This window comes from Arvicanthis niloticus, chromosome 18 (assembly GCF_011762505.2).
Source record: "Arvicanthis niloticus isolate mArvNil1 chromosome 18, mArvNil1.pat.X, whole genome shotgun sequence".
In the NCBI taxonomy this organism is placed as follows: Eukaryota; Metazoa; Chordata; class Mammalia; order Rodentia; family Muridae; genus Arvicanthis; species Arvicanthis niloticus.
This window is the reverse complement of record NC_047675.1, coordinates 21,630,687-21,645,708: the sequence shown is the minus strand read 5'-3', so window position 1 is coordinate 21,645,708 and position 15,022 is coordinate 21,630,687. Positions and strand designations below refer to the sequence as shown.

The window sequence follows — 15,022 nt, the reverse complement described above, 5'->3', positions numbered from 1 at the left end:
AGCTGTCCTATGTGGGTGTTGGGACTCTCACTTGGGTGCTGTATAAAAGCAGCCAGTGTAATAAACTGGGGAAGCACCTCTGCAACCTCCTTCCCCAGCCTCTATGTCTTTGTTATTGTTGGTTGGTTGGCTTCGGTTTGTTTTTTGTTGTTGTTTTGGTTTTTTGTTTTGTTTTGACATCGTGTTTCTTTGTGTAGCCCTGGCTATCCTGGAGCTAGCACTGTAGACCTGGCTGGTTTGAACTCCCAGAGATCCGCCTGCCTCTGCCTCCCAAGTGCTAGGACTAACGGTGTGTACCATCGCTGACCTTGAATTTCTACCTCTTCTGCATCCTCCTCCCAAATGCCTACTGCTACACTCTGTGCATTCAGCACTGTGTGTTACACCCGGGGCTTCGTGCACACTCACAAAACATAGCCAGTGTTCCATTCCCAGAAGTAGAACTTTAAAAGCAGAACTTTGGCAGCCTCATCCAGGTATCTGTCAGGAGCCCAAGCAGTCCTTGGGTCATAGGGCCAGCAGATCACGTGACCCACTAAGTGGCAGTTGGGACAGAAGGGTTTTTTTATGACCACTGTAAGAAGGACATGCTGTTACCCAATAAGGCCACCTTGAGCTAAGCAAACCTCAGGGAACCCAGCTGCCACTCAGAGCTGGGACAGGAAGCACAGACTGCTAGAGAGCCTTCTGGTCTGTTTACTCTTTAAAGGTCCTGAAAGCCAGGTGGCTGCTGTTCTCAGTGCTGTCAGTGACCTTGCCAAAGAAGGCCCTTTTGATGGTGAAGTTCTCACAGGGTACAGGGAGCTGAGGGAGACAACAGGGACAGTATGCTGGGCCTCCCTGAACTCATAGGGTGAGCAGAAGAAAGAACAGGGGTGGGATCCTGGTGTAGGAAGAGTGGTACAGGCCAGAGGACACCTCCTATTGTGGTCTTATGCTGGAGCTTGCACCAGGCTCTTCTCTATAGACAAACTGCCACCATCTGTCTGAGGTCTCATCTATGGCCTTTACTCTTACTTCCCTTCGCTGAAAAGTCGCTGTTGCCCCAACTCCTCCCCTACAACTCAGGCCAACTGGACACCTCCATGGCCACACCTCTCTGTGTACTTCTGTGTTTATTTAAGGCAAGTCACATTCTGTCTTAGTGCTGTGATTTGCATACCGTTTACCCCATAAACTCAGGTTAAATTTTAATCCTCAGCGTGTGGGCGTGAGATCATGGAAATAAAATCCTGTTCTGGTGTTTATGGATAGAGACTTTGGAACATGTTTAGGGTTGAAGCCAGGTCACTAAGGTTGTATCCCGTGGTTGAACTGATCTTTGGAGGCTTCATAAGAAAAAGGAAAGAACACACACACACACACACACACACACACCCCAATATCTTGCCATGATGCCCTGTGTCACCATCACATCAGATGTCTGGGAGCAAGAAAGATATCAATAGACATGGCCCTTAGACTGAAACTCCAGAACCAAGATAAAAATAAAACCTCTTTTCTTTATGAGACAGACTGCCTCAGGTGTTTTGTTATAGTCATTAAAGGGGGCTAAGTAAGATATATTTCAGAAGCAAATTTTATCTCCTAATTAAAGCAGAAAACAACACTTATTGCCAGAAAGAGGTTATAATGAAAACCCATATAAACATATCAGTGTCACCAAATTCTAGCCAGATGACATTGCCTGCCAAGCCAGTGATCCAGGTCTGCTCTGTTTGCTAAGAAGTTCAGCTGAGCTCAAGAATAAGTCAGCTTTACACCAAGATCTGCTGCCAAATTATTATCAGACCTGAGAGGGAATTAAAAGTGATTTCTCACCATGAGACTTGGTGTGATTTTCCGATTATTTGCTACTGCATCTCCTGGCCACCTCATGTCTCCCATGAGCCTGCATCCCCACTCTGGGGACATTGTCAGAAAGCATTCTAGTCTTGCTTCACTTACTTCTGTCCTGCCATTCCATGAGTCTGCCCTTGAAGAGTCTTAAAGTTCAGACTTACCACATGTTCAGAGCAAACACTGGGTCACCTGGGTCTCCTTAAGGTGGGCCTGGAAGCCAATCCTTCAGAAATGGAGAGAGCTCCTGCATGAGCCCCAGGCACCATTACTGTGAGCTGGAGAGAGGCTGGCCTGGGCTTTGGGACAACCTCAGGGCCATCCATGGGCAGAGCTGGAGGGTACAGGGACAGGGAGTCTGGCAGCCTCGGGGAGGCAAGATGGCAGGTCAGCACAGTCCTTGTGGTCCCCACTTACGCCTTTCTCTCTTCGTCCATCCTGTTGATCTGGCCCCCAACAAACACTCGGATCTTGCACTTGCCCCATCTCTTCTTGCGGTGCAGGAGATAGGGGATGAGGAGGGTGAGGCCTGGCAGGGACAATCCCCAGGAGCCAAGAGGAAAGGACTCAGGACAGAGCCCTCTGTGTGTTTCCACCCCACACTGCCACAGCAAACCCTCTCCTCTCTGGACCTTAGCTCCTCACCCGTGGAGAAGCTTGCCTGACTAAACCAATGCACTGCCCATGGTGCTTGGTGGGCTGTGGTTTATTTGGCTAATGCAGGAGTTTGGCTCCTTATTTTTCAGAAATATAATTATTTGGCCTTTTTGAGACAAGGTTTTATTATGTAGCTGAGGCTGGCTTTGAACTCTTGATCTTCCTGCCTCTATCTCCCAAGTGATGGGATTGTAGGTATATAATATCATGTCCAGCCAATGATGTGGTTTCAAACAACCAAGCTGGCACCTGAGGTAGGGTAGGGTGGTTGCAGGTAAACATCAGGATGATCTTTATTTATTTCTTGAAAACTAAACCAAGGAGTAGGAGCCACCCTCCCTGTCGTCTCTCATATAAGGCCAAGGCCCAGCCACCATAAGATCCCTGTATGCCCCCTGTGGTTCAGTTTCCTTATTTGCAGAGAAAGACACTGCATTAGGTTAAATCCACATGAGCACTTGCTGCCAGGCATATCCCAGCTTGCATAGGTGTCATTAACGAACTACACAGTTACTCTTGGATAGCCACAGGGAGATTGGCTCCAGGACCTGCCCTCAGATGCCCACATCTGCAGGTGCCACGGAGCAGGTACCGTGAAAATTGCTCCTGGGTTTTATTGTAGAGGAAATGGTGACGGGAAAATTAGTTTATGCATACTCAATCAGTCACGGTTTTCTTTTTCAGTACTTTGGTCTACAGTAGGACAGGACTCATGTGGAAGCCACACACACAGAGGGTTGATATATTCAACTAGGGCAGGACTGTGGTCTCTTTCTTACTCTGTCACAGGAAGAGCCATTAAAGCTGAGGGCTGTGTTTTAAAACCAGGGCAGGCTAAGGCATCTGGCCACTTTGCTGGCTTCTGGGTCCCACCAGAGGCCTCAGCAAGCACAACACAGAACAGCATGCCACGAGATGCAGAGACCCTGAGCACAGAAACTCCCAGGGGACAGAAATGGGTCTGAGGGGACCAAACCTCCATCATCAAACAGCCAGTAGATGTCGATGGTCTTCTTGCCTTGCTCTGACTGGAAGATGGTGCTGGCCTGCTCCTCCTGTACCAATGCCTCTGGGACTGCTGAAGAAGGGGAAGGTCACAGCAGAGCCAGCAGGCTCACTGTCAGGACACATCTGGAAACAGCCAGCTTTTCCAGAGTGGCGGGCTAGCCACTGTCATGAAGGTGAGCATGTAGTGGCCATAGGCATCCTGCAGGCCTGTCCAAACACAACTAATGTCCCTTCTCATGCTTCATATAGTGTTATGTGAACCCCTTTCTGGCTCCCAGCTCCTTCTCCCTAGATGCTGATGGGCACTGGGGGAATACTGGTTGGAAGAACACTCATCCATCTCTGCAGCATCCCTGTTCAGCATCCCTGTGCTGCATCCCTGAGCAGCATCTCTGTGCAGCATCCCTGTTCAGCATCCCTGTGCTGCATCCCTGAGCAGCATCTCTGTGCAGCATCCCTGTTCAGCATCCCTGTGCTGCATCCCTGTGCAGCATCCCTGAGCAGCATCCCTGTGCAGCATCCCTGAGCAGTATCCCTGTGCAACATCCCTGAGCAGCATCTCTGTGCAGCATCCCTGAGCAGCATCTCTGTGCAGCATCCCTGAGCAGGATCCCTGTGAAGCATCCCTGAGCAGCATCTCTGTGAAGCATCCCTGAGCAGCATCTCTGTGCTGCATCCCTGTGTAGCATCCCTGGGCAGCGTCCCTGTGTAGCATACCTGAGAAGCATCCCTGTGCTGCATCCCTGAGCAGCATCCCTGTGCTGCATCCCTGTGCAGCATCCCTGTGCTGCATCCCTGAGTAGCATCCCTGTGCAGCATCCCTGAGAAGCATCCCTGAGCAGCATCCCTGTGCTGCATCCCTGAGCAGCATCTCTGTGCAGCATCTCTGTGCAGTATCCCTGTGCTGCATCCCTGAGCAGCATCTCTGTGCAGCATCCCTGTGCTGCATCCCTGAGCAGCATCCCTGTGCAGCATCCCTGAGCAGCATCCCTGTGTAGCATCCCTGTGCTGCATCCCTGAGCAGCATCCATGTGCTGCATCCATGTGCTGCATCCCTGAGCAGCATCCCTGTGCAGCATCCTTGAGAAGCATCCCTGTGCAGCATCCCTGTGCTGCATCCCTGAGCAGCATCCCTGTGCAGCATCCCTGTGTAGCATCCCTGAGCAGCATCCCTGTGCAGCATCTCTATGCAGCATCTCTGTGCAGCATCCCTGAGCAGCATCTCTGTGAAGCATCCCTGAGCAGCATCTCTGTGCAGCATCTCTGTGCAGCATCTCTGTGCAGCATTCCTGAGCAGCATCTCTGTGCAACATCCCTGAGCAGCATCTCTGTGCAGCATCTCTGTGCAGCATCTCTGTGCAGCATCCCTGAGCAGCATCCCTGAGCAGCATCCCTGAGCAGCATCCCTGAGCAGCATCTCTGAGCAGCATCACTGTGCAGCATCCCTGGTTAGCATCCCTGTGTAGCATCCCTGTGCAGCATCTCTGAACAGCATCCCTGAGCAGTATCTCTGTGCAGCATCCCTGAGCAGCATCCCTGTGCAGCATCCCTGAGTAGCATCTCTGTGCAGCATCCCTGAGCAGCATCTCTGTGAAGCATCCCTGTGCAGCATCCCTGAGCAGCATCTCTGTGAAGCATCCCTGAGCAGCATCTTTGTGCAGCATCTCTGTGCAGCATCCCTGTGCAGCATCCCTGTGCAGCATCCCTGAGCAGCATCCCTGAGCAGCATCCCTGAGCAGCCTCCCTGTGTAGCATCTCTGTGCAGCATCTCTGTGCAGCATCCCTGAGCAGATGGAGCTTGTCCATCTTCCTATACCCCTTTTTCCCCTCACAGATATAGCAGGACAACCCCTTACCAGCTGCCACTTTCCCCACTTCTTTGGAAAAAGGCAACTGCATGCTGCTCCTTTCTGCATATGGTATTTGAACAACTGAGAGGGAGTCTTACAAGGAGTGGAACTAAATTTACCACTGGCTGGCCATCTTCAACAGGAAATCAAAACCTACAGTAACCCAGCCTTGGCTATTAGGACACCACTGTCACAAGAGAAAGCCATTTACTCTTGGCCAACTTCCCAGACAACCTGACACTTATGACATCCCCATAAGACAAGAGTACCCTGATCTGAGCAGCTGGGGGAGGAGAGCTGACCCAGGCCAGACACAGATGGCCTATCCCTTCTGCTACTGACTCCCTAGTCTCCCTCTCTGGGGCAAACATAGGATTAACTGCAAAAGGGGGGGGGGGCATCTGGCCTGTAGGCCCTCATGCCTGGAAAGCATGCTGGGCTCCTCATCCTCTGAGGCTCCTTGAACACTTTAAGAAAGTTCCCTGCCTCTTCCCCCAGGGTACCTACCTGGCTGCTGCTTGCTTCCCTCTGCCCTGGTGTCTGCCCTGGCTTCCCACAAGCCAGCTCTTTTGTCTTGCTCCTCCACCAGACACACTGACTCAGGGTAGAGAGTGCCCCACCTAAGCCATTATTTCTCCAACTCTGTCCTCTTCAGCATCAGGCAGGCCTTGTTCTCAGAGCAGCCTCCGAGCATCCATCTCCCAGGGATACTCTCATGTCTAAGGTAACCTGTGTGTCTGCTATGCTAAGCATTGGCTTTGTCCCTAAAGGCTCACCACCCTGGGTTGGGGGAGCTGTTTCCCTGCTGAGAGCATGATTGCTGACTACCACAATGGCTGCAGAAATATTTGTTTTCTAGTTGCTATGGACAGGAATATCTTTGGCCCCGGGTAACAATACCCCTGCCTGCAAAGAACAGAGTCCTGCCTGCACATCTGCCAGTCCTGACCACCCTTTTTTGTCTTCTGCCCTTCTATCACTAATTCAGAGTCTTCACAGTCAGGTGCAACTTCCAAACGGTGCAAAAACACGTTCCTGTTTTGAGTACCAAGAACAAACCTGAGATCCAATGGTCAGAGTCCATGGCCATTAGATATTTTCTCTGTGGTGTTTCTAGGTGCCTTTCCTCTATCGGGTCCTCTTTACCTACCTGGTTATCAGAGCACAACAGTGACTTGGAGAGCTCTGGTCTCCTTTCTGGCCCTAGCTAGAAGTATGATCCTGACCCAGTCAGTCACTTGCCCTTCTGGATCTCACTTCCGTTTGGAAACCAATGGACTCCAAGGGACCATTAAGAACTGGCTATCTCCGCGTCTGTGACTTGGTTAACTTTTCCCTCTTTTCCACTGCTTAGAAAAGGCACTGGTTTTTGACAGGGGCTGATCAGATGCAGCGTGTACTCACCATGCGTCTGCAGCACCTCGGAGACATTGAGCCCCTCATGCATCCTCATGACACACACTCCGTAGTTGAAGTCAAAGGCATCACTAAAAGGAAGATGCAGGGTCAAGCTGCTGGCTCTGTGACTTGGCTCCCAGGAGATTCGGTGTCTAGCATTGGTCTGTGGGCCTCAGCTTCCTGATACGTGTAGTAGACAGGCAGAACTGGGGACACTCCTGGGGAAACTAGATTGGGCCCTGCTTCATGTCACGCTCATGAGTTGATTTTGTGACTCTAACCTCCACTTTACACAGGAAAATCTGCCCTGGAGTGGGGGCAGCTTCCTCACAGTCAGACAGTAAGGAACCAAGTAGCTGGGACAAAGACGATGTGGCTGGGACTATAAGCCAACGGACAGGTGTGCACATAGGAATGGCCTTCCTCACATGACACGTCAGCTATAAAGGATGTGTAGAAGACTTCTGACCCAAGAGTATATTTACTGACTCACTGATAATACCAAGGCCTCCCTGAGGGTCTGACCCATTAGGCTATGCTTGGCCCTCATTAGACTCCTCAGACTGCCTTGAACACTGGATCCCAGGAAGCCTGGGGGCCAGATTTTTCTACCCCATGACATGTTGTATTAGAAGCAGCTACAGTGAGAGCTGAGTTCTATAGTGGGTTAACAGCAGACCTGGATGTAGGTTCCAGGCCTCAAAGCTCAGCCTTATATTTTGATGGCACTTCCCTCTGTGTGGGACAACAGTGGAAAGGCACTCCAGACAGGCATTCCCCACATATACAAGGGCAAGAGCTGGCAGTGCCGAGGCTGAGAGTCAATGTTGAAGCTTTCTCAGGCCTAGCTCCCCTCTCTGCTTGATGTCCCATCTTAGAGCTGTGAGCCCAGCAACTGTGAGCCTTCAAGGGTTTCTCCCTTAACCACCACCCTTCTCGGCTCCCCCGAAAAGCTGAAAGTTCCTGTGCCCCCCAGCCTGCATCCCAGGAGAAAATTGGCCAGTGCTTTCTCCAGTTTGCCACAGTCCCTACGGCTCCCCAGAGTCTCACACCTGGCCCACTCCACTCTCTGCTGCCAAATCCCTGCTGACTTCAGTGTCTGTGATGGTCAAGGGGAAACACCCTCTGTTAGCTCTACCTCAGCCATCAGCAAGTGACTCAGGTGTGCACACACAGCCTCTGCTCTACTTCCCTCTACCCAGGAAGCCCCAGTGGCTCAAACCAACAGCTCACAGGCTGCACCTGCATTCTCACTCACTGCAGGATGCCAATGTAGTCCTCCACAGTGGCTGGGTGGGCAGACTGCCAGTTCCTCTTGAATCCGACCACCAGAATGTTGGGCTTCATCCTTCCCAGCCCTGAGGCCTACCAGGGCAGGGGAGAAGAGTCAAGTCAGAAAATGGTCTGGCACTGAGGCTCTATCCTGTGACAAATGACCAGGGAGGGGCTCTTGCTTCTCCCAGCCACCCCCTTCCCACCCAGGCTTCAAGGAGCTCAGGGTTCTGTCTACACAGAAAGTGTGAGATGTGAGTTTGTATGTCAAGTTACAGGACCCTTGGGCCACCTAGTCTGAATATTCTTCCTCCCTCCCTGTCTCTCCCACTTTCTTCCCCTTCTCCCTCTTTTGTCCATCCTCCTGCCTCTGCTTCCAAAGTGTGGGAGTTACAGAAGTTCACATCCTGTCAGAATCTTCCCTTTTGCTCTCCCTCCCCCTCCTTTCTCTCTTTCCTTCCCTCCCTCCCCCGTTTCCCCCGCCTCTCCATCTCCTCCCTTTTCCATGTCAGGATTCTTTTAAAATATTTGGAGTGAAATCAATATAGTAAGTTGACCATTTTAGCGTAGGGAGAAACAGGAGGCAGATCTCTGTGTGTCAGAGATTAGCCTGAAGACCTACACAGACAGTTTCAGTTAGCCAGGGCCACACTGTTAGACCTTGTCTCTAAAAGAAATTAATCATTTAAAAGTATACAATTCAAAACAAATTCACATATCTCTCTATATCTATGTGGGTCTGTCTATAATCTATTCATCTATCTATCTATCTATCTATCTATCTATCTATCTATCTATCTATCTGGGCATGGTATACTTGGCTCTAGTCATAGCTACCAAGAAGCTGAGGCACACAATGGTTTTGCTCAGTGCTAGATCACTTGCCTAGCACCCAAGAGACCCTATACTTGATCCCCAAGTATCAGCCTCCCATCCCCCAAAGCTAAGACAGGACGTTCTTTGTGTGAGTCTGAGGAATTTGGGGCACACCAGGCAACACAATGAGTCAAAAGCTAACACGCTCTGCATGGCGGTTACTGGTGGTTACTTGTCTCAAACAAAACAAAAGAAAAAAGAAATCCACAAAACAACCAAACACCAAGTGCACACTTCACTGCGTCATTATCTCTGCCTACTTCTAAACCATTTTTTGGGAAACTCAAGAGACACCTCTCACATGTTTTTGGTTTTTCTGTTTTTCTTTTCTTTTTTTTTTTTTCAAGTTGAGAAACAGTTAAAGCCATTGAAAAGGCTTCTCAAATGTTTCTCATGAAGACATAGAGCAGTGAACTCACTGCCCAGCAGAACATTCTAGGTGTCAATCTGAGTGATGGTTATATACCATGGTGTGGTGGTCGCATATGCAAACACTGGATACTTCATGCTTATATACCATGGTGTGGTAGCCACATATGCAAACATTGGACACTTCATGGTTTTCACTTTGCTAAGTGTAAACTATATCTGAAAAAATAAAATGAGGGAAGACTTCCCAGCTAACTAGGAAGGTGAGGCAGGAGGATTTGCAAGTCACAGCTCACCTGGGCTGCAGAGTGAGTTCAAAGCCAGCCGGGATAATTTAGTGATACTCGGTCTCAGACACTTTTTTGTTTGTTTAGTAAAAAAGGCACTAAGGCCCTAAGCCCAATACTGATACTGAAAAGAAACAAAACAAAACAAAAAACTAAAACTAAACTAAATTTAACTAAACTAAAATAAAGCAGAAACAGGATCTGGGCAAAGCCACACAATCCTCACAGGTTCCCAGAAGTCCTGGGCTCTCTTGACCCAGCACAGCTCAAGACGTAAGCAAGTGGGGGACACCCAGTGCTGCCACTGAAGTTTAAGCTTGACCATCGTGTTCTGCTGTGCAAGCTGCCTCACTGACTAAGTCCTGTAGGAAGCCTGGCCAGGACACCTGCATGAGGATCTGGACGCCACTGCGCAAGTCCTCAGCTATGACGTCAGAGTAGAAGGCCTTGATCTTCCTCTTGTTCAGCCATTTGGTGTGTCCACTGGCGATGAGCCGGAGCTCGGGCATTCTCTGCTTGCCGGGTCCCTGTGGGTGAGGGACAGGTAGTATCATGGCTGTCCTCACCATCCAGCCTGCTCAGCCCTTCTGTTCTAGAGGCTCCCCTGCGACTTGGAAGAACCGAGTGGTGTTCTTGAATAGAACAGACAAGGGAAAGTGAAGGAGAACAGAAGCTAGACCTGAGTGTCTTGGGTGGTAGATATAGGGTCAGCCTCAGTTACACAGTGAACTTGAGCCAGCCTGGGCTTCCTGAGACCAGGAAAGAAAGAAGGACCTGGCCAGATACTGCTAGGTCCACTTCCCCTGCCCCTCCCATCCCTGGGTAGATAATGCATCCAGGTCTCCCCATGCCCCAGGGTACGGGTGTCCCTCCCAAGCCCCCAGGAGCACTCACAATAAGCACATGGCCACAGATCATCAGGCTTAGGTTCTGGGTGAATGTGCTCACAAAGTCCACAAGGGCTGGGCGGAAGTTGGGGGGCCCTGTAAGCACCAGGCACTGGGGTCTAGAAGAAGGAAGAACACAGCATGAGGTGTCAGGAAAGAGCCTTTAGGGCCTGAGTCCTGATGGCTTTGGGACTGGGACAGCTGTGAGTCAAGGGATCCTTCAGGGGTTTTTTTGTTTTGTTTTTGTTTTTTGCTAAGATACTATAAGTATCCCTATTCTTCTTGCCTGGGCCAGCAGACACACCAGCCTACTTACTTCCTTCGTCCCACCAACCCCAGTGTGGCAAAAGCAGATTAAAGATCAGTCATGAGGAAGCCATTGTTTACAAACTCACTGTACCTTGGCCAGGTGCCTGAACCTTTGTGTTGAGAGGCAGCACAGGTTAAACACTCCTGCCAATCAAAGCCAGACTCAATGGTTCATTTACCAGCTGGGCAAACAGGGGTAGTTAACATCTCCAAACTTCATCTGTCCTTTTCTGTGTCTGAGGTTAGTACCCTCAGAGGTTTGTCATGAATGTCCCAGTCACAGTAAGTGGGTCATAGATCTTACCGAATCTACTACAGCCAGGTGAGAGGAAGATAGAAGGTGAGTGACTTCCCTCACCATTGGGGACCAGCTTTGAAGGGCACCTAGAGCAGGCTTGGTCACTGCCACCAACCCAGGATTGTGTCATGGGAATCAGTCCACGTGATCCGATCCTAACAATATGGCTTCCACTGTGGGAGCTGAGACACAAGGACCTCTCCCCGGCTTTGCCTCTATCAGGCAGTGCCAACCCCAGTCCTGCACTAGCTCGTCCACCTTGATGCTACCATCCTGGTATTCCATCCTGGACCTGCCAGGGCAGAGGACCTTGGCTGACTCCAGGCTCCCAGCTAGCCCAGAAGCCCTACTCACCGGTAGTTCTTGATGTGGTCTTCCACCTCATTGAGGCCCACGGAGTAGCTCAGGGCCAGGTTGTAGGAGCCAGCCTGTACTGAAGAGCCCCAGTTCACTTCTGCGGGCAGAGAGGTGAGAACGGAACTCAAAACTGTAGGAAGCAACCAGTCATGTGGGGGAGGGGGAAGGGACTGTTCATCTTTCTTAGGCACAGACACTCCTGCCAATCAAAGCCAGACTCAATGGTTCATTGAGAGCAAGGCCGTGGATGGATGGAGAGCCAGCATGTATTCAAGGACATAGAGCTAAGGGTTGAACTCTCATTTGAAAACCATATCTCTGAGGCCATCTAGAAGGCCACGTTCAGATGTAGAACTCAAAGGTTACCTCCCTCAGACTGCAATCCGTCCAGGACCCTGATACATGCCCCCCTTTGCACAGTCATTCTTGGTCACCCTGCCCTGTATGCACACGCCAGCAGGTAGCCCCTCTAGAAATCTGACAGTAGAAGTCTGGCTCTCAGTGGGCAGCTCAGGAGGACTGCGGTGGAGGCCAGCCCGAATTCCACTTAAAGGTGAGGCCAAGGCCAGGCTCCAGCTGGGATGAGGGGTAGGCCTGGCTACATGGCTGCCCAGGTAGGGAGTTGAGCCCCAGGGGACGGCGGCCACACACCTGGCTTCTTGTAGATCACATAGAGCAGGAGGAAGAGAACGACTCCGATGGCAATGAGAGCCGCCCACCAGGTAAGCAGGAACATGATGACCACCGAGATCACGGCCCCAAAGAGCGCTGCCCACTTGCTGTAGTATCGGAAGGAGGGTCTCCATCCTGGGCGGGGCCAGGCCAGTGCACATACGCATGCTCAGGAGCCTTCTCCCTCCCAAAGCTACAGCAATGTTCCACACCCAGTGCTGCGGTCCTGGCCTGTACCCACTACCCCTAGGGGCCCACCAGCCTTAACTCCCGGGGTGGGGTAGGGAGGTTCTAGGAAGTCCCACAACCTTGCCTGTTGGGCATTTATTTCACCATGGTGACAAGCTATACCAGGAAGAGAACATCCAGCCCTGATCAAACACAGCCCCAACATCAGCAACAGTATCAGATCCTAAGGGTCCTGTGGAACCCAGGGGATTAAAGGGATGGAAAGAGACTTGAGTCTGTCTGGCTCTGTACTAGGTTAGGGCCACTTCTAGTGACCACTGTACCACAGCGCATCTCTAAGAGTGCCAGTAAGACCACACAGTGGTCCGTATGGAAAGTGTGGGGATAATAGGCCCTTTGAAGATCTAGGATTCATTTAGCAAAACTATTCCTTTACTCTCTACTGCCATCTGCTAGGTTTGCAGCAACAGCAGAAGCAGCACCACCGCTCCAAAAATCCATGCAATTAAATTGCTGCAGTATGCATCGGCGCCCCCTAGCGGTGATATGTGCACAAACAACTGCACCTTCTGTGGGGGGGGGGGGGGGGAATTAATTCATCCCTTTCTGAGGAATCAAGACTTCTAACACCGAGAAACTGGTGAAGGGTGGAACTATAGAACAACCTTCATTTCCTGTAAAGGATGCACTGTGCTTGGTAAAGGATGGCTGGCTTTGTTAGGGTACAGAGATTCCCTTCACGTGGTTTTAAACTAAGGCGGCTTTAGACTGCCCACCTCCACCCACGCCTTTCCCTCTCCCCCCAGCTTCTCCCCACCTCTTCCTGTGATTGGGAGAGGGTCTGCTCACCAGGCGAGTTGGTGATGGAGGCATGGAAGCAGCTGAAATTGATGAGGGCGTAGGAGCAGAGGAAGAAATTGGAAATGATAGGAGCGATGGTGTTGAGTTCAGCTTCGAAAACCCAGGGAGAGAGGGGCAACATGTTGGGCTCCGCCACAGGAGCTGCCTGGCACACACTCACGGGGTAGCCCCTAGCGCAGCCAGGCCCGGATGCTCCGGTCAACTCAACTTTCTCATCTGGGAAGCGAGTCCTTTGCCCCGTGAAGTTTCAAGGGTCAGTGTCTTAGAAAACCTAAGCGTCAGTTTTGTGTCGGCAGGATCTCTCAGCTGCTAAGGATGCTCCCCACCAAGCTTTCTGGCCTGAGCCATCACCCATGTGCCGGAAGGACGGGACTCCCCAGTACACTCACATAAACGTATGCATGTTGAACTTAGGGTCTCTCTGGGGAGCCCAAAGGAAGACAAGCAGCTCTTTGGGGACAGGTACGTAATCTTATTAGGGCCCCTTGCGTATTTACAGTCATAGTCTTCACTTTGACTAAGTCAGAATCATCAGCCCAAAGGCACCACCCGGAAGCCTGGGCCTGAGCAGCAAGAGACAGGGGTGGTGGATCTTGAGAAGGCCAGACGGCTAGACTTCTCTGTCTCCTAGGTGAGACTCTTCTTCATACGAAGCAGGATCTAGTATCTAGAATCTTCCTTTGGGCGATAGCAACCAGACTGTTAGGTCAAGTCTTATGGGTGGGTGACTAATGGGACCAACGTGAGCAGCAGGGATGTGACTCTAACAGGAAGGTACCTGGGGGGGGGGGGGAAGTGGTGGGACTTTCCATAGAAAGCATTGGGAGCCAGGCAGGGGATGTCCTGTTATAGGGTAGTCACTTCTCCTTTTCCGATTCTGCTTCCTTGGCTGAATTAACCAGGATATACTGGGTATGTGCATCTGTATGGGTCTGTACCCTCACACGGAATCTCTTTCTGCCCTTCTGTGGCTTACGAGCTATGCACTGCCCCTTTACGCTACAGCTGAGCAAACTGTGGCTTAGAGAAATGACTTAGTGACAGTCACATAGCAGGAGCAGGACAAAGCCAGCAGAGGCCAGTTGACCTAACTGTTATTTGGGTGAGAGGCTGGCTTTGTCTAGTTTATGCATGTACACGGATAATGACTGAGCTAGTATTATCTGCTTGGCCCAACTCCATTGGGGTCCTGGGGATGGATGGGGTGGTGTCCCGGCTGTCAGGACACTGGAATGCAGAAGCAGGAAAGGCACAGAAGTTTCCTCTTAACAACACGACCTGGTGTGGCTTGGTAGGCCACCCTGTCTGGAGGTGGGAAAGGATTGTGCGGCCATCCAAGGGCCTTCCAGGCTGGGCTTCACCCGTGCAAAGGTTTATGCAATGGGACTAGGATGTGCCTCAATAGTAAAGCACATGTTTAGTGTGTGCCTGGCCCTAGTTAGTTCCATTCCAAAACACCAAATAAGTGCTGTTCACCAAGTGCCCAGTGACACAGGGGTAAGGGGAGCAGGTCCTAGGACCTTCACAGGGGGCAGGAGGCGGAGCATCTTACCAATGATGATGAAGGCCACAGCGATGGCATAGGCCAGCAGGTAGCCACGCACAGGCTCCCTGTTCTTGCCATAGCCTTTGCCAAAGAAGCCAATCAGAGGGTACAGCTGGTCTTCGCACAGGCACTGTGGACAGTGAATACCACACTCAAACCCTAGCTAAGACCCTCCCCTTTACCCTTCCCAGGGCCAACTGTGCCCTTGACTCTGCATGGCCCCCTTCATGACCTCAGCAGGTTTTGATTTCTGGGATCGGTAAAACCCAGCCCTCACCTCACAGGGCTACTTCCTTTCAAAGTTTGCTAACCTGTTTCCCTTCCCTTGCACCAGACCCATATCACAT

At 51.1% G+C, this 15,022-nt stretch overlaps 1 protein-coding gene across 3 annotated transcripts in view; it reads right to left on the bottom strand.

Annotated features, from left to right (window-relative positions):
• Window positions 1–15,022, bottom strand: part of Slc12a3 (solute carrier family 12 member 3) — a 39,095-nt gene that overhangs the window by 12,166 nt on the left and 11,907 nt on the right. For 2 of the 3 annotated variants that reach the window (XM_034522547.2, XM_034522548.2), the window contains exons 12-21: window positions 14,682–14,805; window positions 13,118–13,219; window positions 12,059–12,214; window positions 11,405–11,504; window positions 10,451–10,562; window positions 9,943–10,083; window positions 8,011–8,117; window positions 6,759–6,841; window positions 3,473–3,574; window positions 2,257–2,368 (exon numbers count right to left, since the gene is read on the bottom strand). In XM_034522547.2, the coding sequence (XP_034378438.1) occupies window positions 2,257–2,368; window positions 3,473–3,574; window positions 6,759–6,841; window positions 8,011–8,117; window positions 9,943–10,083; window positions 10,451–10,562; window positions 11,405–11,504; window positions 12,059–12,214; window positions 13,118–13,219; window positions 14,682–14,805 (1,139 nt within the window). The remainder of the gene's footprint in view (window positions 1–2,256; window positions 2,369–3,472; window positions 3,575–6,758; window positions 6,842–8,010; window positions 8,118–9,942; window positions 10,084–10,450; window positions 10,563–11,404; window positions 11,505–12,058; window positions 12,215–13,117; window positions 13,220–14,681; window positions 14,806–15,022) is intronic. The other variant, XM_076915653.1, reaches the window with a different exon arrangement.